Source organism: Filicampus tigris, chromosome 2 (assembly GCF_054856515.1).
Source record: "Filicampus tigris isolate MCC_2025a chromosome 2, RoL_Ftig_1.0, whole genome shotgun sequence".
NCBI classification, from domain to species: domain Eukaryota; kingdom Metazoa; phylum Chordata; class Actinopteri; order Syngnathiformes; family Syngnathidae; genus Filicampus; species Filicampus tigris.
In genome coordinates this window covers 11,802,120-11,824,840 of record NC_141218.1, presented here as the reverse complement: position 1 = coordinate 11,824,840, position 22,721 = coordinate 11,802,120, and the positions used below count along the sequence as shown (strand labels likewise).

The window sequence follows — 22,721 nt, the reverse complement described above, 5'->3', positions numbered from 1 at the left end:
AAAGTAAATCTCGATGTGAACCTGCAGGTCGATGGCGGCGGGGCCAGGCAGACGAGCTTGAGAGCGTTTATTCCAGCCAGGCGCTGTGATGCTCACAGCACAGCAAAGATTACCCAACTAATTTGTAAAATGGGGCGATATGCTGCCGCTTTCTTTTGTTGAGGGCAAACGGTTCGAAAAAATTAAGGCTGTATATCGAGCCTGAGCAGGCTACGTGGTGCCAAGTCGCAAAACAATAACGCCCCAACTCGAGAGTAGCCATAACCAAATGAAAGCGTAGATATTATGACCGTTTGAGCGGTTCAGCTATGTGGCCAATGCCTTAACTACAGACGGATGGACGTCCATAGCCACCGAATCTTACATGACTATAACGTGTATAACGTATGTGGACGAAGGACATCTCCGCAGCTGTGTGCTTCATGCACCTTGGAGGAAATACACACAGCTGAAAACCTGGCTGCTCTCCTGCGGAGTGTGATGGGTACGTGGGCACTAGAAAATAAAGCCGTCGCCTGTGTGCATGATAATGCACCTAACATATGGCGAATGAGACCCTGCTGGACTGGGAGTCGGTACCATTATTCATTGCATTATTCATAATAAATGCCATGCATTGCATTGGCAAATGTATCAGAAATGTATTTCTCTTTCAATTGTTCACTTTTATTCAGTCAGTTACATCAATAGAATTTAAATTAACAAACAGTCCTGAATGTTTGGGCTGAAATAACCCCTACTGTAAATACACAAAATATTTGCATTTTAAACTTTGAATTCAATATGTATTAAATGTACATTTTTCTTGCTTATAGACTAGTCGACTAGTCGCAAATTAGTCGAAATTCCCATCCCTAATTGTGAGCCAATATGAGCCAAAAATCTCTGTGTCCTAACAGCGTGTTAGCCTCTGGATGTCTGTTATCAACCATGAGGTGGCACATTTTTGCAGGTTGTTAAAATTCAATATCTGAGCTCTGAGTGTGGGCCATTAAGAGCGGGCCTTGTGATTTGCAGTTGGTACATCAGCAAAGAAGAAAGAGCGAAGGAACATTTCATCTTGAACATTGGCTCAAATTAATCAGTCAGGTGTGTCAGCTGGTATCAAGGTGAATGCTGTTACCACTCATGGTAATAAAGCAAAGGAAATCAGCATTGTGTGATCCATGACCATTTAAGAGGGCATGACAGAACACACATTAGCGCCCTCTACTGTTTTAACATAAAGTGGCAATCTGTTTGGCATTTATTATTTTTATTTATCATTAGCTGCTGTTACAACATGTTGACGCTTGCTACAATGTGTTACGCCTTGTGTGAGCAGTGAACTGGCCAGAGTTAGCAGTTCGCCCCCTACTTTTTTTTAGACTTCCACTTGTCATCTGTTTTGCTTTTACTTTAAGTTCAGTGTTATTGTTAGCTGTTGTTAGCTTTCATTTAACCTCCGTCTGTGTGCTACAACGTGTTAGCCTCTGGATGTGCGTTACTGTGAAGTGGTCACATTTAGAAGTTTATTAGCATTAACATTAGTGTTCTCTGCTGTTTTAGACATAACTTGCCCATCTGTTTTGCTTTTGTTGTTAGTTTTTGTTGCTTTACGAAAAAAGGATGGAAAGAAAAACATGATGTAAAAAAAGTTGCTATCAATTCAAAGAGTGTGGAAAGAAAGTGTAGCTGTTGTCGTTATCTCCTTGAGTTCCTTAGTGGGATCTGAAGTGTGAGATAAAAGAAACCTAAGACGTTTATCGTAAAACTGGGCTGACATTCCAATTGAGACAATGCTGTTGACTGGGCTGCTAATTGAACACACATTTTGGTCTCAGTATTACAGCGCATGCCAAGTTGGCCTGTATTATTGGGCCAAATCGTGGTGCAAGCGTGACATCAAGAGGCCAGTTGAGGCATAACCGCTGTTTCTCAATTCATTTTACACACTGTTAAAAATAAATCCACCTTGTTCAATTTGATTATGGTATTTCATGCATGCAGATTTTTGTCTATTATTGTTTCAATATTCATTTCTATGTTAACTTCACAAGGAACAATATTCAGCAGTTTAATAAATAAGTCAATAAAATGGTTAATAAAAAACAAGGTAATCATGTTAAATGAAATCAGTTTGAAAGGGGTGTAGTCTTTTTTATTTTAATTATCATTCAATTAATCCATTTTGAATATTTGTGTGTAATGTACATTTTAAGAAGGAACATTTATGAAGAGAAAAAGTGTTTTAAAAAAGTGCCAGTTACCAAACGTGTTGCTATTTATTTACTTTTCATTTTTAAAAATAATACTGACAATTCTATTTGCATAACCATTACTGAAGGTAGTCAATTTCAGTCAATGTTTTATATTTTTTATGTAAATTTTATGCAGGAGCATTTTTTTAATGCATAAATTAAGTTATCACTTACCAATTATGTTATCATTTAATAATACATCATAACGTATGCGTACCCGACGCCAGTGATATATACAATTCAAATGTATGCTATACTATTATGTAAGTTTTTATATAGTTATTTTACAGTATCTAACAATTTTTTTAATCATCATGAATATATTACAAATAATTTTAGTTTCTTAGTTTTAGGAATCAAATGGTTCAAACGCCTCAGCATGAGGCCTTTTCACATGATGTTACCAAATATAGTTCCTTGCCCTCTAAAAAGGGCCACATTGAGAATCAAGTAAAACAATGGAGCCATCAATGTCACCATTCACAGTGTATACATCAATGGATGGAGATGAAGCTCATGATGGAGTCCTCAATGGATAAAAAGGAAGGATGGTGCGGCAAAGACCAGTCTGCAGTTCTGTAGATGTCAACCCATAAAGGACCACTCAGGACCCCTTACAACATGTCCTCAGCTGTCTTTTAAGGTGGCAAACTGTGTGACCGTGTGCGGAGAAAAGCTGCCTAAAAAAGAGAAAAGCAAGATGGAGAGGAGGAAAAACGGGGGCGGAAACAGTCGTGCCCTGGCACCCGAAAGCCATTTCAGGTCTGACAGAAAATAGATTGCAGATGTTTACACATGCACACTCGCACATGCACGCACGCATGCATGCACAGACACACACACACACACACACACACACACATACAAATAAAACAGCGTAGGAAATGTTTACAACCTGGTGCACCTTCTATTTGAATTCACTTGAAATGAGTTGACAAGTTCTGCAAGAAAGATGTGAATCATTAAAGCATGCACCCTCGACCCAGTTTCAAGCTTTTCTTCATTGAAAAGCATCAGAAAAATGTAAACTGTGCAGGCAATGATTGAAGTTATTGATTCACAACCACTGTGGCCGATCATCAGGTGTGCCACAGGAAGTTCAGAAATTCAATTTCATTTACTTGGTCCAAAAATTATTTACTACGTAGACGTATAGTGACAGGAAGAACAATTAAATGTTTTTTACACTAGATGAAAGAAGCTACAATTTACCTGCGTGCACAACTGTTGCCATTTATATAACAGAATGATAGCTTAATGTTCAACTACGCAGGTCCACATTTCACACTGAGTACATTGAAAGTAAATTGAGGTGACATCATCATTATTTAAGTATTTGAACTTCACATGACGTTTTTGTTTGGTCGTATGCCGTGAGATTTCGTAAAGTAAAATATGTGCCTTGGCTCAAAAAAGGTTGTGAAACACTGCTTTAAATAAAAAATGTAATTGTCATTTGCATTTAAAATGAAGTTAACCAGTGTTGCAAGTGAATGTAAAAACAAATAATTGTGTCCTTAAAGCGGGGTACATTACACACAAACCTTAAATCTTAGCAGCAGTTCATTAGCACTTACATTAGCGCTGTGCTGTTTTAGCCATACATTGGCCATTTGTTTAGCTTTTTTCGTGTTAGTTTTAGTGTTTGTGTTAGCTGCTGTTAGCCACTAGCTGTTAGCTGTGTGTTAGCATTTTGGGCCAACCAAGCTCTGCCACAAATAGCAAAAAACAGCAAGTAATTGATGCCAATCATAAAAAAATAAAATGAATGTTTAAAAAAAGGCTATATGAATAGTTTAAAAGTTGAATATGCCGCAAACTTCATCCTAAAACAATTAAATATTATTTCAAATTAAACTTACATTACTTGTAAAAATTGAAGCTTGTAGCATTCAAAATAAAATGTCTGACAGAGATTTCATTTAAAAAAAACAACTTTTTTTAAAAGATCCTAACGACCCAAGCTAAACTTCACTCCACTCGACATACAAAGATCTTAAAACAGTCAAGACATATCACTCATACTTCCAGTTACTACTTCTGTGTAAGCCAGGGTTTTGGAGCAATTTTGTGGCATCTAAGGGCATTACAAACGAAGTCCAAAAATGAGAAGAGTTTCTGAAAATAGCTGAGATAGCTTCCACAGAAAAAGGTTCACTGTACCTCTTGCCTAAGTCGTAATAAGAATCATTTCATGTCCTTTTCTATAATAGCATCGCAGTAAAGTCAAAGAAAAAACATCAAATTAGCATCTACAGCCTACTCCATTGTTGATACTTTTTGCCTTCTAAGACTTCACTCGCTGAATGAATTGGAAAGATTATCCTGGGAACAACTAGCGAGAATACTAGTCATACTTTCACTGTAATACTGCAATGTGGCCAGTGTAAACAGGCCGTAGACGGGAACGCTCCACGTGGAACACATCTGTCCCGCAGGCCAGAGGCTGACATTGGCCTCAGTACGACAATAACAGACTTTTCTAGCTTAAAAACTGGAACGACCTCCACACCGTGCATCACCTGCTAACACGACGATCCGAGCGCCTGTCTGGGGGCCCCCGCCGTCACCCTTGGGTTGAGCCAGTCAGGGTTCACGCACATCCATGTACACGGCATTGTGCTATGACAGATGGCAAGGTCCTTATAAGCCTTATTGAGTGCATTCAAGTAGGGTGGGGAGGACTTGGGTTAGATTTGACTCGTCAGTTTTAAGACTTGGGACTCGACTTGACTTTGATTTGGATTATATGACTAAACAAGCCTTGCCTGTTTCCTACCACATCTAACTTCTTCCAAAACTATAAAACCCACAAAGAAGTTAAACTTAAGTTCAACACAGTTTAGCTAAGTGATGACTGGTTAAACATGAACTGGCCTTCCTGTCGGTTAGCCTATGTGTTTTATTGAGAAGACGAAAAAGTAATAGAAAATATGGAGAACATATTTAATTGTGAATGTGTAAGTACAGATAACTAGTGTAAGTACAGGTATTGAGTGCAAAGTGGCTAACGTGTGAATACAGTGAATTTTTGGAACGGTAATTTTTTGGGAGAACAGATCACAATATGCAGATACAAGTAGAGCTGACTCACAGCTCCAAAGAGTAAGCCGTGGCCTTCCTCAGGGGTGAGTGTTAAGGCCGTTGTTGTTCAAAAAGATGTGTATTTGACAATAGATGCTATAGGTCGGTGGCAAAGCACTTTTCTTCCTATTAGGGATTGAACCGATTTTACAACTCCTTAGCAACATTTGACATTTACAGTAAAGTTGGCTAACCGTTAATAACATTTTTTTGGGGGTACCTTGTCTTCCAATAAGCCAATTTACAGAGGAAATTTGACTCGCCCATCTGCTGCCGTCACCGGACTATAACGCTTTATGGGCAGTGAAATGTCCAGCCAACAAAGCGACACAGTCTTCATACATCTGTGCAGATTTCCAAGAGTGTGAAAATAAGCTGGTGGTGGGAGCATAGCGGTTAACCTCCCTAGCTTCAGCTATTCCGATTGCTGCTCGACTTAAAAAATCCTACCAGCAGTACCTCGGGACTGACAGCGAGGAAAGCAGTTTAATGAAACTGATGTCAGTGTACTCTACTGCCGTATGGATGCTCCAGGCATGTGGAAATATTTTATCAATGAGACTGGTAGCTCGAAAAGAAAATAAGTCGATTCTCAAATACAATGGTGCAACGCTAACTAAAAGAAGCAGATCCCTCCAATTCAACATATTTGTTTGGCATCAAGTAGCCACAATATGTTACAACTAAGTAGAACAATATTTTTATTTTAGACATAGCCTTAGCACAAACAAGGTCAAGCGTTTCAACTCTAACACTACACATTACCTCCACCAAGCTACAATTGTAACGAGAAACTGCTTTTTCAAAGGGGCGTTTAAAAATTGTCGAGCAGCAATTAACACTTGAGTTTTTGCCTCATTCAACTCAAGCAGGCCATTAAGCTTCTGAAGAAAGTGAAAGTCCTCTAGTTAAGTGTCCTAAGAACCACTACTTAACGGGTCTCAAGATTTTTTTTCGGCATTATGGTGAACTAAAACGCCCATAAACGCCTTTTAATTACACTATTTCCAAATTTGTAATCCACAAATGTCACAGTTGTCACATGTGAACAAGTACACAGACAAAACAGCTGCTTTCCATTATAACAAGTCTCCTTATACCCTGACATTAAATCTCCATGATGTGTTTTGTCTGGCTGCGTATAAACACTAAGCTATTCTTTGTCGGCCTTTAACGCTGCTATTAACAGAACAAATAACACCTCCAATGTCATGGGGTCGTCACGTGTATTTATTGTGTGCAAACGCTGCTTGTTTCCAATCGTCACACAATTGTTTATTGTGTTGTGCCTTGGTAGTCGTTGCCGCCATTAAGAACGTCCCCCAATATCTATTGTGACTTAAAAAGTGAGAATATGCATATGGTTCCATTTGTTTGTAATATTGACATCTCAAGAACAGGTGCTACATACTTTGTTTGCCACGTATGTTTACTTGGCCACAATGGAAAATAAAGAACTTTGACATTTTAAAAAGAGCATCGAGACATACAAGAAGCTAAGGTAGTAAAATATCCTTTTTTTTTTCTACAGCTTAAAATTTTCCTGACATGTCACAGAGGCATCCAAGCTATGATGGAATTTGCATCCATTAAAAGAAAATCTAAGCTATTCCACCTCTGGAGTTCAGACATGCTTATCCCAAGTGTACCATTGTGACATGGAAGTTGTTTTTGGGGCCAAAATATTTGCATCACCTGCAAGTTGTTTTTGGCTCGGTGTTCACCACATGTCTGTCCGTCCATCCAGTCCATCCATGTGTCCTGTCATCTGGATCGCACATGACCAACGCACTGACTGACTGCTGCCATCTGGACAACATGTTTGGTTTGGGGGAGGCGGCAGTTTCAGATATGTTTCAGAATAACATGTTTCAGAATAACATGGATGACACATTAGGTTGATTTACAAATGCAAATGCAAATGAGTCAAGAAGAAAACGGGGGCATATCCAGATATACCATCAGTGATTGCGAAATAGATGGTTGGTGTAGGAAGAATGTTGGTTGGTTGGTTGGTTGGTTGGTTGGTTGGTTGGTTGGTTGGTTGGTTGGTTGGTTAGTTAATTGTTAGTCATGTAGATGCAGTAGGTAGTTAACTAGCTTCAAAGGTAATTTGTTATATTAACAAGCTAGATACAGTAGGTAGGTAGATAGTTTGATGGGTTAGTAGGAAGCTACAGATGTAGGTATTATTGCTGTGTTACGTGGGAATCTGACACTATACAGTAGATAGGTAGGTCGGTAGCCAGATAAGTAGTAGTACGTTGGTAAGGAGGTGGGTAGCTAGTTAGAAAGGCAGCTATAAGTAAGTAGGTAGGTAGATAGGTAGTTTGATAGGTAACAAGCTGTGTAGGTAGGCGGGAAGCTATAGATAGGTAGATAGGTAGGTACATAACTAGATGGCTAGTAGCTGGTTTGACAGGTAGGCAGCTAAGGAGGTCGAAAGAAAGCTAGCTTGGCTTGATGGTAGTTATGTCGGTAGCTAGGTAGGTAGGTATATCTCAATAGATAGGTAGGAAGGCACCTGTGGCTAGCTTGTAGGAAGGTAGGAAGGAAGGTAGCAGTGGCTAGTATAATGTATTGTAGTTAGTTAGTTAGTATAGTATAGCTCAAAAGATAGTAAGGAAGATAGCTAGCTTGATAGGGAGGGAGGTAGGTAGGTAGGTAGGTAGGTAGGTAGGTAGGTAGGTAGGTAGGTAGGTAGGTAGGTAGGTCGATAATAATTGGATAAACAAGCAAATGGCAAGAGGGGAAAATCTCCCAACACACCACCAAACAAAAACTCTAAAATAATGATTGGCTTTTGCAATGTGAAATATGGGCCTGAATAATTGAACACAAAGCTAATATGCTCACAGGAAGCCAGGACGTTTTCTGTTGAATGAATCGCAACAGGCGTATACATGTTTGTTGTACCATCTGCCAATTACCGGTAGTGGAAGAGCATTTACTTGTTCTGCCTTTCACTCTGCGTCACTGGCTTAGACACTGTAGCTCAGGGAGAGGCAACTAGCAGCATGCAAAAAAAAAAAAAAGAAACACACCAAAAATTATTGGAAATAAAATAAATTAAGAGCACGGATTTTGCACGTATGTACGCATTTCGTTCATATTTAAAATAGCATGTCATACATTTAGTTAAGAAGTATGTGGTCCAATGTGGCCTCCCGAGTAACACTGATGAAAAATTGTGCCCCCTCCCAGCATTTAAGTTGCCCATTCATGCTGTGTAGATAAACAAAGATATATTTGTTATTAAAAAGTATTCGTTTCCTGACAAAAAAAATGCAAATGATTAATTTCCCACGAAATTACTGATGATCTCTCACGGCACGGCACTCTTGTTGGGAATCACTGCTCTAAGGGACAATGTTGTGCCGTGGGGTAAAAAAGCTTCCAATGTTTAGCCAGCATGGCAGAAAATCTTAATTAAACTCAACCTTAAGAGTTACTAGGAGAGAAGGGGAAGCGATAACTGAACGAATGGCATCATCAGTTAAGTCGTAACAGATTCTCAGCAGGGGAGAAGGATCATTAGAGGCTCTTTGAGGACCACAACAATTTGTTTATTTCCTCCTCTGTCCACCAGCTGCTGCGAGCCAGCATGGATTTACTGACTCAATAACACTCAGGTGCCTTTCTGCTCTTGTTAGAGGAGATGATTACAAGGTCGGTATAGTGGAAGATTACAGGAACATGGGACCCATGTGAAGAGGCTTGCGCATGTGATGAGCATGTGTGAACATTCATACATTTGTGTTATTTGTTCATGAAGAAAATTGTTTTTAATGTATAGGAATACATTCTGTAGTTCAAGAAGTTGTAGTTATAAGACATTTCTTCCTATAATAAATCATGTAAAGGAAATTATTTTGCCATGATATAATAATAATAATAATAATAATAATAATAATAACAATAATAATAATAATAATTGTATAGGTAATGTTTTATGTAACATTTCAACACTGTTTATGGCCCACACTGGAAAGACCAAATACACCAGTATATATAGTGGGTACAGAAAGTATTCAGAGCCCTTGAAATTTTTCACTTTCTGTGTCGTTGCTTATTACTTTTTTTATGACTATGCCAGAAAAGTACGAAATAATTCTTGGCATAATAGTATTTTTTGCCCCCCTAAAATATACAACAATATCATCATTGTAGATATATTTTTCTTTCTGGTTTTGCTTGTCGAAAGAAGTTAACCACTGAATTATAAAAATGAAATCAAGCAAAACTACTGTCTGATGACAGTTTATTATGTCAGTCAGTTTCATTTGGTTCTGTTTGACACAAAACAAAAGCCAAAACGAAACACGCACGATTCGCTGATGCCCCAATATGATAATAGTTTTGTTTGACTTTTGAGGCTACTTTTTTTCCCCACAAAATTGTGGTTGAAATACAAATTGTACCACTTTTGTTTGCCTTTGTCACTTCCACTGTATTCCACGCTGTGGTGTGCAAAAGAAGCGTCCCGGCTGCAGACTTTTTAATCTTCAAGGAGGTTTTTGATATCTGTTGATAGGCCTCCCCGCCTGAAGACAAAATAATAAACTGTGAGTGAAGATGATCAAAAACAATAAACAAAAAATATGCGCGTGACGGGAACTCGGAATAAGAAACATGCACGCATCAGAAATGTGCCAGTAGGCGCTGAGAAGACGGGCCAACGCGGCCTCTGCTCGCAAATTTACATTCTCATAAAAGCAAAGAGCTTCCTCATTTAGGATTCCAGCAAAACATATTTTGCTTCACGTGCAACATTTCGATAAATATCCAGTGTGAGGCAGACGGAGAAAGTCCGATGGGTGACCGGGTTAGGAAAATAGTGATTCCATTTTACAACCTGGAATCACTGTTCTATGTCTGTATCCAAAAGGCTTAGAGGAACTTTATAGCAGGAAAAGTTCTGCTTTGTAACAACTTCTCCACTTTCCAGTAGCTAAAGTCAGTTTAAAAACCATGATAGTAAGCTGCGACTCTTTGCTCTTTGCAAGGAAGCCTTGCCGCAAACAGTGTGTGTGGGGGGGAACACGTAAAAATGCCTTTATTGGTATTATAAACTGTAAATATAGCTTACAATACTTTATCATTTCAACTCATCTTACAACATTGCCCTTATAAATAAATTGCTTACAGATGATTTGGAAAAACAAAAAATGCAAGTGACTATGTAGATGTGGTGAAGACTCTCTGTAACTTCCGCTAGCAACCCGGGCTAAAATTAGCTGCCCCCCAAATTGGAAGTTGCTGAGATTTATCACTTCAACATATTTACTTTAAAACAATTACTACTTTACTATTAGGATACTATTTGGTGCAATCCTGTGGGAGCTTAGTGTTATAGAAAAAGCACAACTGTACATGTTTTTCAGCGACCTAGCAAGTGGTAGTTTACGCAAAAACAGTCAGGATTAAGCAGCAGGGTAGTATAGAGGTTAGCCTATCTACTTCACTTATATACTGTGTACAAATATACATTACTACCTTTACTTAAAAGTGACCTGACCAACAAGGTTTTGAGGCATAAGCTGTTGAGTTGCACGCGAAAATGTAAGATGCAAGCGCTATATGGCTGGATATAAATTTTGTCTGACGAGAGTCCGCTATAGCCTAATGCTAGCACACGATGCAAAACATCACAGATGTGCCGTTTAAACTAGCATTGATGCTTTAAGCAATGGATATTTGAACACAAACTGTGCAGCAAAACATATTGGTAGACAGAACTACTCAGTCTTTATCTTCTGTAAAAAAGTTATCACTGCAGTTTACAGAGCATGTGACCGTATGCACGCGTTATACTGCCCCCTGTTGGCCAAGGTGCATACACCAGCAGGAACTGCACTGAAAGCAGGACATTAAGTTGCAATACTGTTTAATTCTTTACATTTATTTAATTATGTTATCAAAATGTGCTTTTTAAGTACAATAAATGTTAGTGCATGTTTTCTTTTCTAAAAAAGACACCTCACTTTTTTTTTGTTGGTGTTTCATAGATGGCTGGAACGAATTAATGGCACTTCCATTCATTTCAGGGTGAGTCTATTTTTTTTGCAACACCCTGAAATTTGCTTCTATTAAACAGTAACTGAAACTAAAGCAGTGATTTAACGACATTGGTATCAATAACTATCAACCCCGATGCTTGATCTGACATTGTTGGCATCGCATGACTAGCTTGAGTAGTATCAAGCTTCTGGAAAAAACTATATGACAGTCTTATCAAACAAAAAATTCCACCATGTCACACAGACACAAAACCAAAGAAACCAATAAAACAGCAAGAAAATGAATCCCTAACCCAGAGGTAATTACTTACACACTCTGTTCAGTAAACATCACTGAGATTTACGAATGTCAGCAGTGATGTCAGCAAGGAGTTTAATGTGGTGAAAACTTCATGAAAGTCCAAATGATGGCGCGAGCATAAATCGCGTTCGCGAGTTCACGGTAGGGTCGAGGTTGCGCGCAGAAGTGGGGTTACAACTGTTTGGCATGTAAGCACCTGAATGCGAGACAGGATTTGTGTCAATGTCAATTTCCCTATTTCAGCGCCTGACGCTGCAGACAGACGTTGGAAGATGTTCAAGTCGGGGGCGGCGAGGGGGGGGGGGGGGGTACGAGAAACGTCCCCTACAGTCATCAATATGTCAGAGGCGGGGGCTCGGTGGAGCCATTATCATGCAGCCTCACGATGACGATTATAAATATTACCTAGATGTCGGTTTGAGAATGTGCTAGCATTGTGTAACTCCCAACACATTTATGCGTCTCTAATTTAGCCTCCTTTTCTGTAATACAACAACTACAAATTTGAAATGAAAAGGAAAACAGGGTCCGAAATTGAAAAAAGTGAATGAAGAACCCTAACTAGACATGGATCGATTAATGGTTTGACGGTTTGCCATGATTTTAAAATGTCAAGGTTTCAATAACCGCTAATACTGTTTTACGGTGTTGAAAATTCGACCCCTAGAGCGGATTAGCACAATAAGGCTGATGATGAGGCGTCAAAATAGACAAATCCGGCCATTGTCTCCACTCTGAAACTCTGTGGGCGTGTCTGCTGAATGTGATGAAACCATTTGCAGGTCAAAAATCCGACTGGAACTGATTGTGTTGGTCGTCTCGGAATCATGTCTGCAAGAAGCTGGAATTTTCTAACAACCTAACAGTTTCCCTCCAGCGGTCCCTGTTCCTCCAGCAAGATTGTCTTTCTCTCTATCTTAAAAAAAAAAAAAAAAAAGAAAATATCATCTGCACTCAATCTAAATAATTATCCCGAGCAAATGCACAGCAGAGCCAGCGTAAGAGGTGCGGGGGAATGGAGCACGGAGGCTATTGGCAAATCAGCAGTCTGTGCTTGTTATTAGTCATCTCTGCTGCCTTGGAAAGAAAGATGGTTTGGGATTCACGCCACGAGGAGCTGATGTGGCTCCAGTGCCCGAAAATCAAAGTCTCACGACACGAGCTAGAAGCAGTCATCGGCGTTAATGTCAATCAAACGTCTGCTTACTTTTCAACATTAGCTTTAAAAAAAAAAAATTAAAAAAAAACAGACAAAAAAGATGACAAACTCCTTTTTCAGTCGCTGTCAGTGTGTGAATGCCTCCGAGGAGCTTTTGTACCACATTCAAGAGTTTCAATCAAAAGCCGCCCCACACACGGCGTAAACTAAAAGACCCGATTGGACTCCAGGGCTCCGGCTGCACAACAAATCCACGGGGGGAACTGACAGCCGTCCTCAGATGAATATCTCCCTGTTTTAAGTTTCAACTTCACCCCCGAGAATTGCGCGTCGTCGCGTTCCAGACATCTCCGAAAAGCCCCTTTGTAGTTGAAGGATGGTCCCGAAAAAAGAAAATAATCAAAAGTCCTCCTAGACTCCTCGTCTTTATTTACGTACCGACCTTTAAAGGAACGTGGTGTCGTAATTTGACCTTAAGATAACACTTTCAAGAATCATGTTGTCTTGGCTGGTAATAATAAGTCTGATGCGATGGTGACCTCGGATCACCTGCTCTAGCGGTCTTGTGTGTTAGCATTAGCGTCGGTGCTAACGTTCCAGGTTACAGTTGTGTGCTGCGTGTGTTCACTAAAATAATAAGAGACTGTTTATTTCCAGACATGATGATATAACACAGATGCGTTCTATTAGCGTTTGGCTCGGCCGTCTTTAGCTTCTGACTACGTGTATGTCGGTGATCAAATGCACATTTATCACTACTGTCTATTTGCATTTACAACCAATGGAAGTAAATTGCATCGCAAAAGTAGGGTGAGCCGAAAGGAATGTTCCACTCTAGGCTGTGGTAAGGAAGTAACCAAGTACAAATACTTTGTTAATGTGCTTAAGTCTAATTTTCCGATATTTGTACTTGAGCATATTTTTCTGATGACTTTTGTTCTCCTCCAAAACAGGCTGGTTACTTTTCTCAACTTCAGGAATATAAAGAGGATGGAAGTCAATATACACTTCATTTTCCCCCCCTACATATTTCATTTTAGGTATCATTTGGACAGATGTGAGGCCATCAGCATTTGACAGCTTCGGCTTTGCAGTCTTTGTAAGCTGTAAGCACTGCTACCGGCAGAGGTTTTCCTGTTTTTTTCCGTCCCGGATTGTTGATCAGTGCCAGTTTAAGAAGCTTTATCGGCATCACACTGAGACAACACGTAGTACAATTTACACACTCCATGGTAAGTTTCTTGAAACAGGATCTGAAGACACCGAACTGCTAGGGCAAGTGGATGTGCAAAGCTAGGGAGAGTCTATCTGGAGAGCTATGGAAGTTGAATCTGGAACTAGATTCACTGGCTGCTTTGGAGAGTGCAAAAGTACTTTTGCCAACCTCCCCGTAATGCTGAAAACAATTAGTGCGTTGACTGTCTATTTTGTAGGTATTGTTACCCGGGGTGTTATAGAATCTGAGGTGCTCGATTCATGCCAGAGTTACTTCCCACCACGGGCATTAGGATGAAATCATACAATAGCGCCTCGTTGCGTCATGCGGGCGTCTCCTGCCTGCTGTAGACAGTTTGGACTTCAGAGAGTTGTTTCTTCATGAACATACGCAGCCGTCAGACAAAATAAAAACAGGTCTTGAGTGTTCTGGCAATGCCGCCAGCTTTCTATAGAGCAACAGATGGACTTTTTCCCTCCGTATCGTCAAACCGCTTTCCCTCTCAAGGTCAGAACCTTGTAAAACCATGAACATGATGTCCAGCAAGACGTAGATAAGCGTGGGGGTTGGTGGGGGGGAGCTGCCGCCTCTTCGGCTTTGTGTTTTGAACGATTTACGGTACATCAGAGCCGGCTGCCAAAAGCGTAAGATAGACGGCCTCCAACCACCTGTGTCGCTGTAGATGCCAACTATACAAAACAGTACATTATTTTTACCCCCTTCAGACACTACAGACTCTGAAATGCTGAAATGTACTGTTTTTTGACTTTCGGCTTGTCCCACCAAGGTTGCCACAGCGTAACACCAACAATTTTATTGAGCAATAAAAAATGAAAATTTATTTTGACTGTCAATCAAATACAATAACTGACACCAGCATAACAGATGAACCTAGCGCTAGCTAAAAATGTGCTGCCATAGCTGTCATAACGTTATGAACTGACAAAAAAAAAATTAGTTAACACCTGAAAAAAATGCACCTTACCTACAGTATGAGTTTTTTCACAGAAACTATGGTTTTTAGGCTGGCATCTGACAACGCATTTGGCACAAATCATTCTTAAAGCTGACATCAACCAAGTTATTTAAAAATGGTAATGGATGGGAAATATGTTACTTTTTTGCCTTATTAGTCCACAAAATCTTTGTCAATCAAGATCTCAACCGCTTTACCTCTGTGTTTACTAAGGATACACTGATACCAATACTGTACATCTGTGCTCATACTTGAGAAAAATGCTCCGATACTAACAAAAGATAACCGCTTAAAATACAATAATTTCTTCGTTTGAAAATCATCAAAATTGTAAGATGTTATTGGATTATCAAGTATTTTTACTCTGTATCAGTGAGTACACAAACAAGTACTTGTACCCAGAAAAAAGTTATTTCGGTGTATTGCCACTTTTTATGTCTTTTTTTATACGTTGTGTCGTCATGCGGAGGTTGAAAAAGTAACATGCTTATTTTTGCAAAGGGGCAGAAAGTAGAGACTTTTTTTTAAATTGGAGTAAAAGTAAAACAATACAGTACAGTACTTTGCTACTTCCCACCACTGCCAGTCATATGCTAAATATTAATTAGCATAAAAGCTGTGAAGAGATTCCAGTACCCGCAAAGTATCAAAGAGCACTTTTAGGTTAGGAAACACTCCGCCTTGGAATATTAGCTCTGTTTTTTAAGTCTTCTATTTCATTCCCGCAACCAAAACCCAGACATTCTCCACCGGTCTGTTGTCTTTGAAGACTTGTTCTTTTAATACTCTGGAACATTTCTCTCATTGGGTCTTCCACCATGTTTTTAAATGTTTTTTTCCCAGTCCAAACGACAGGCGTGTTTGGATTTTCCAAGTGAAAGTCATTTTATGATCGTAAAAGTCTTCCAAAAGACAATCATCTTCCATTGGAGTAAGTGGAGCTCAGTTTTTTTCTTTTTTCTGATCCTCGGTGTTAATTGTCCAAGAATAGACCGGCTAAATACTTGAACATTTCTCTCTTTGGGTATTCCACCATGTTTTTATATGATTTTTGGAAAGAAAGAAAAATGTAAAAATCTAGATGACAGGCTTGCTGGATTTTTCCAAGTAAAAGTCGTTTTATGATTGTTAAAAGTCTTCCAAAAGACCATCATCACTCATTCGGGTAAACGCAGCTCAGTTTGATTTTTTAAATTTGGTACTCATCTTCCGTCTTAGTTTTCCAAGAATAAATAAGCTACTATAATACTTGAACATCTCTCTTCAATCATGTTTTTATATGCTTTGTTTATTCATGCGTTAACGACAGGCTTGGCTGGATTTAGGAAGTACAAGTCCTTTTATGATCATTAAAAGTCTTCCCAACGACTTGAACTGAGCCTACTATCATTTGTGACATTGGTTGACGTCAATGTTGTTTTAATTTCATTTTCCATTGGAAGTAATAAAAAGTTAAGTGAAATAATTTGTTGTCATCATGAAACCTAACCTAAACCCATTAACGTCATACAAGTAAAAGAAGACATTAACCACTTTATAATACTTACCCCTAGTGAACTTCTCAAATTTCCTACACTTTGGATACCTTTTCCTGCTCATTTCATTTAACACTTAAACTGCAGACTTGCTCAAAACTAATAAGAACAACAACAAACAGAAAAGGTTCAATTAATTTCCATAATATATAAAAATAATATATACTATAGTTATATAAATAATAGGCTGGCTTTGATAATGATTAGAGTATTGGATATGTAAAAGATTAGTAACAGGAACTGATTTTGCCTACCGGCACATTACTATTTTATTTACGTTGTTGGAAATCATACCTTGGACAGCTTTGTGGCAAAAAATGCCTCATTGACTGATGTTAAAAACAGTATTTAATCTCTCTGCCATTACAGTATCAAACAATGCATTCTGTAATGTCAGCATTTCATTTTGAAGAAAAGTACAGATATTTGACATTTTTATGGTATTTTCCCCCAGATTCAACCATTTTCCCATTTTAGGCGGACTCATAAAATTATTTTATTTCTGAGCAATCCAAGTTTACAGAAAAAAATCAATGTCTTGTGAAGAGCTGGGGTACATTCTGGAGTGCTTGCCGGCCAATTGCAGGGCACATATAGACGAAGAAATATTCCCACTCAAATTCACACTTATGGACAATTTTGAGTGTTCAATGAACAAAAGATGCATGTTTTTATATTGTGGGAGGAAGCCGAAGTACCAGCGAAAAACATTCAGTGTTCATCCATTCTATCTTTGCACACAGTAACTTGTTCTTAAAAAAGTCTCAGATACCTGCTCATGGCGTTCCTCATACGTGATCTTTGCCTCTTCACCAGTGTCCCATGAGGATGTACCGCATCTGAGGAGATTAGACAATATATTTGTACCACTTGGATAACTCAACGAGATGTGATTGTTGTCTGTCGTCATGTTTGAATGATTACACTAGACCACTACAATTAAGAGTCAATTGCGCTTTACTGCTAACCCGTTACAGCAGTCGTGGTCCTGTCGGGGGCAGTGTTGGGTCTGTTGGTACACGTTATCATGCGACCTCTTCCACTGCTTCGCCTTACTTTCCAGTGTGCGGACTTGCTGAAGCAGACCTTCTCTCTCCTCACAGAAACGGTCTTTAAAGCTGAAAAAAAAATAATAATACTGAATCACATTCAGACAAATGTTCATTTTATGCATATTATTCTCATCAATATTATTTTTATTATTATTGTTACAGTTTCGTCCATTCTTTAAAAAAACTAGCCTTTTTCTCCGTCAAAACAAAGTATGTTCCAGGATATTGGACAACCCTGGCAACTGGCAAGTAATGGCTGGTAAAACAAAGAAACAACAACTACATGCTGGAATGTACGCACAAAATCATATTGCTTTAACATCAACACCTATTCTTCTCACAGTCATGCATGCATGACTTAGATCAGGAGATTTGCTAATATATAAGCTGTGCCCCTCATAGGAGCCATTTTAACAACTCCCTGCTTTAAAAGCACTTTCACAACACAGCATACATATTGTCACTGGTATGAGGAAATGTTGTATGTCTAAATATGCTATTATTTCACAAATAGATACCATTGGTTCATCCCCCACATTGTCTGTTATGTATTTACATTATATACATATTATATTAACCCATTTGAAAATAGCTTGAAATCAAATATTACCCCTCTTGAAAGGTTAACTGTCAAACATCATTACTTCCCTCACTCTACGGGAGCCTTACAGCATTATGTCACCCCAAGATCTAAAGTGTTTTTTGGACACTAAAGAGTGAAAGTACTTAGTTAGATACATTTGAGTAAGCCTGTTTTGTCGGAAATGGAATTCCTCGGTGCAGAAGGAAGCAGTCAGGCATGAAGTTAACATGCTTACAGATTCATTTCCACCAATAACACTTAGTCAGCTCATCACTTATTTGTTAGCATATCAAATTAGTGAGTAAACATGGCTTTAGGTTGATGGTAGCAATATGATGTAAAATACCAAATTGGAGGATGCAGTGTTTGGTCATTTTAACACTGCAATTCCTAATTTATGTTACTAAAATTGGCCTTTTACCCATGAAGCTACAGTCTAAATTTGACGCCAAACCTACTTACGGTTCATCAAAATCTAAAGTTATACTTGAACAACAGCAAAAACAGCAAAGCAAAAAACCTTCACTTTCCACACGGAAACGTGTCTAAACTGTGAACATTTGACCTCGGTGTGTTCAGGCTGCATCCCACCTTTTGACGCACGCCATCCAGTAGCGCTGTTGCTGACACAGCCACTCAAACTGCTCCAGTGTTTCCTGGAGCTTCCTCGCACAGCTGTCATTCTCCCATCGCAGAGCTCTCACCTCAGAAACATAATCAGTCATTATTATTAATATCTGCAATAACCAGGAAGTAGTCAACAACAACTAAAGCAGCACTTTAAGACAGTTTCATGTTCTCATTAGGCTTTTTTTTTTTATGCACGCGACTTGGCTTGTGCACATGCAATGAAAGGTCATTGTGGATTTTGGATGGTTTGTGGTTTGATTGACTGGTTTGGAGTTGTCCAAGTCAAATGTAAATTTAAAAGAAGAAGACGAAGAAAATCTTGACGGGTAGGAATGTTTCAAGATTTCCCCGATTGCTAATGTAGCGTTTCATCATTCCTGGATGAACTTGGCTTCACGCTTGACAAAGACAAATGGCTAACACTTGCACTTTAAACCTCCATTGCAGGCTTGTGTATGATGACAAGGGCAATAGTGTTGAGCAAACCTGACACCTGCTGGACAATAGAGGAAATGCCGAATAGTTGTATTGTCTCTGCATGATACTAAAAAATATTATTCGTTTAGGACAAATCAATGTGTTGTATTGAGTACGTGACATTTTATAGTTTGCATTGATATAGTTATATTTATATGATGGAAATGAAGGAAATAAATAATTCAATCATGGCTTCACAAAGAAAATAATGCACATTTTTGAAATGTAGGCCCATAATATATTGGATTAAATGTATGATATATCTCATATATCAGATTGAATGCATTATAGATGTGTAGTTATATTCACATTATAGACGTGCCTACCCAACTTGACACCCAAAGTTCTGCCTTTATATTAATAAGATAATTCAAATGTTTAGGTATTCCAAACCACAAATATATCGGGCACGCCTGCATAATCTTATCAAAATACATTGAGAAAAGTAATATTAGTGTTAAATATTGAGCAAAAGATACACTACTGTTCAAAAGTTTGGGGTCACTTTGAATTCTCCCAATTCTCTAATGAAAAACACATTTGTTCAATGAAGATAACATTCAATTAATCTGAAATACTGTCTGGATGTTGATAATGTAAAAAACAAAAAAACTGTTTCTTCCACAAACAAGGAAGTGATACTTCTAAGTGAAAGTCATTTTTTGAATTTATCATCCCGGCAGTTATTATTGCTAACCTGTTCCTCATGTGCAAAGCGCGAATCCATCAGCTCCTCCGCCAGCATCTTGTTGGCGTCACGAAGCTGCTCCAACTCTGCCGTCTGACTGTTGGCGACGTGACATGAGGAACATATCAAAACATATTCACATTCTCTTATTTGAACTGTTCCTAATACTAATATTACCACTTTAGAAGGGCAAAATGTTCGAAACAGATCGCAGTATGATGCAGTGCAGAAACTACAGCCGCAGTAATAGTTTACATTTGTAACTCTGCCTGGAGGCCCTCGTTCAGTGCATCACCGCAGTGGGCCTCGGAGTGCAACTGCTCCACTAGGCCCTCCAGCTGCACATCGGAGCTCTGGAGGCACAGCAGCTCCGAGCACACTTGACGCAGCAGCTCGCCATCACGCTCACTTTCCCCTGCCAGGATGATCACACGCTGCTGTAGCAACTCCACCAACTCCTACAGACATTACATTAGATAACAGTTAATGGATCGATAGACAAGTAGATGGGTAGATTGATTACGGATGGATAAACAGATAGAGTAGATACACATTAGAGACTCGATACCTAGACGTAACGCTTGAAAAAGATTTTGTTGAGAACACGCCTCGAGGTCAACGACTTCAGGGCAAGCCTAAACCTGTCGCATGAGTGAGTCGATTGTGCCGGCCAAAATTCCTGTCAAACTGAAATTTTTATAAGAACACTTGCTTAGTTGGGGTAAAGTGCCAAAATTGAAACGGGTTTCATAAAATAGCTCAAAATCAAGGGAATTATTCATTCATATAGTATTCATGTTACAAAAATATGCAATATGCAAAAAAACAAAACACAGTTTAATTACAGCAATTGCGTTATACGGTGCTTTTTTTCTATTTGATAACCTTTAGTCGACCCACAATGGGTAAATTTGCAATATATGATTAATATAGTCATGGTAATTCACGTTATGAGATCAAAGAGGTAACAACATATTAGAAATGTGAAGAAAACTGTACATTTTCTAACCTTCCCTTACAAAAATGTGAGGTTAATGTAATTCCAGCACTTTGTTCTGTGCATTATATTACTTCAAAGTGAAGGTGAACTTTCTAACCCTTGCCTTACAAAAATGTGAGGCTAATGTAATCCCAGCACTGCCTGCTGTGCATACTTCAACAAGGTCAAGGTGAACTTAGAAAATATTTTATTCTTGTTTTATTGAGGACAGTTCGTGACACAGCCAGCAGTCAACATAAGAGAACATCAACAATCCACACACACACTAACACAATATACAGAGTGTTATGCCACATTGTCCAAAAGGGCAATGGAAACTGGAATGAATACATTCTTTCATCTTTTTGTCCTGCACATGGGCATAATGTAGAATATCTGCACCCTGATCGCAGCAGTTTATATTCAGATGGCCTTGTACAATACTTTGCTAGGTTGACCACATACTACAACCCAACAATGAGGCGCTGATGAGATGGCATAATACAGAGTGGGAGTACTAGCTACGCTCTCTATAGTATACACAAGTAAATAAGATGATCTAAAAGATCCTAAAACCATTTCAAGTAAAAAAACAAAAAACAAAAGCAATCTCAGATATTTCAAATAAAAATACAAAATCAAGATTTATTTTAGAGTGTATAATTTCATTCTGTACGATTCTAGTGGAGTAACCAAGGATCTTTCCTGACTAACCTATTTTGTATTTATAGATACTGTGTTTTATCTAGTGGTGCATGCAGTGTTTTTTTTCTAGGCCAGTGACCAATTACCCAGAAACAACTGTACGTATCTTGCAGAGTACCCCAAGGCTGTATCCAAGGTCCCATACTAGTTTCGTCGTATATCTTTCTGCTCCGCAAATAACATGTTTTTTTTCCTCGTGGGGAAACATTTATTTTTAATAGTGTTATTTTATTTTAACTATTCATTTTAGTGTCGAACCAGCCTGTTTTCAAAGCCAACAGCTACAGCTGAATTGCCCAGCGCCCTTCTAAACTTCTTAAAACATACCACAGATTTACTTTAAAATATTAACGACTAATATTGCACCTTGTCCTTAATTTTTCAGTGAATAACACATGAAAATTACAGCAAAATTATCCCTACCCTGGGGGTGGGTACCTATGAAGGTGTACAAAATGTGTTTACATGAATTATAATTATTTAGCTTATTTTACTAAAGCAGTATGCACCTGCTGCTGGTGGATGGTGCCAATAAGTTGGTCCTGTGTCCTCCTGAGCTCCATGTTGCTCGTCTCCAGGTGGAAAAGTTGAGCGGCCACAGCTCGGAAGTCATTCTGCAGCTTCTTCTCCTTTTCCCTGGACAACAAGACCTCCCTGTCTGACACAGCTGCAACCGCATGAAGAGACGCTCAATCACAGAATCACTTTCACAGCATGAATGTATTTCTGGACTATAGATTTAAACATTCAAATTGTGTTCCCATATTCACACTCACATGATGGCCCACTTATAACCTCGTGTAACATTTAAAGGCACATAAAGCATCCTCTTACCTTTGTCTCGAGCCAAACGTGTGCACTTGGCTGTCAGATACTGGATCTGACCGTAGTCTTCATCCCTCTGCGCTTGAAAAATCCTCCTCATGGCCTGTCTTTTCCGTTTAACTCTGTCGCCAACTTGCCATGATTCTAGAGTTGTAAAAACCCCGTGAGGTCAACACCTAACAGAACTCTCTTTTAGGAATCTTAATGCAGCAATTGAGCATGCCTACTGAGGGCACATGGTGGTAATCTGA

General features: G+C 38.9%; 1 protein-coding gene across 1 annotated transcript; it reads right to left on the bottom strand.

Annotated features, from left to right (window-relative positions):
• Positions 1-9,514: 9,514 nt before the first annotated feature.
• Positions 9,515-22,605, bottom strand: LOC147151400 (uncharacterized). The gene is made up of 8 exons (XM_086023714.1): positions 22,480-22,605; positions 22,155-22,312; positions 20,217-20,419; positions 19,971-20,058; positions 18,758-18,870; positions 17,500-17,649; positions 17,304-17,370; positions 9,515-9,868 (listed from the first exon to the last, which is right to left on the bottom strand). The coding sequence occupies exons 1-8, from the start codon at positions 22,568-22,570 to the stop codon at positions 9,830-9,832; spliced, it is 909 nt and encodes a 302-aa protein (XP_085879840.1). The 5' UTR covers positions 22,571-22,605; the 3' UTR covers positions 9,515-9,829.
• Between the last annotated feature and the right edge of the window lie 116 nt (positions 22,606-22,721).

Coding starts and splice junctions, on each gene's coding strand:
- LOC147151400 (XM_086023714.1), bottom strand. CDS start 22,570: ATGAGGAGGATTTTTCAAGCGCAGAGGGATGAAGACTACGGTCAGATC. Junction 20,420..22,154: donor GCACCATCCACCAGCAGCAG/GTGCATACTGCT, acceptor TAATGTCTGTAG/GAGTTGGTGGAGTTGCTACA. Junction 17,371..17,499: donor GACCACGACTGCTGTAACGG/GTTAGCAGTAAA, acceptor TAATCTCCTCAG/ATGCGGTACATCCTCATGGG.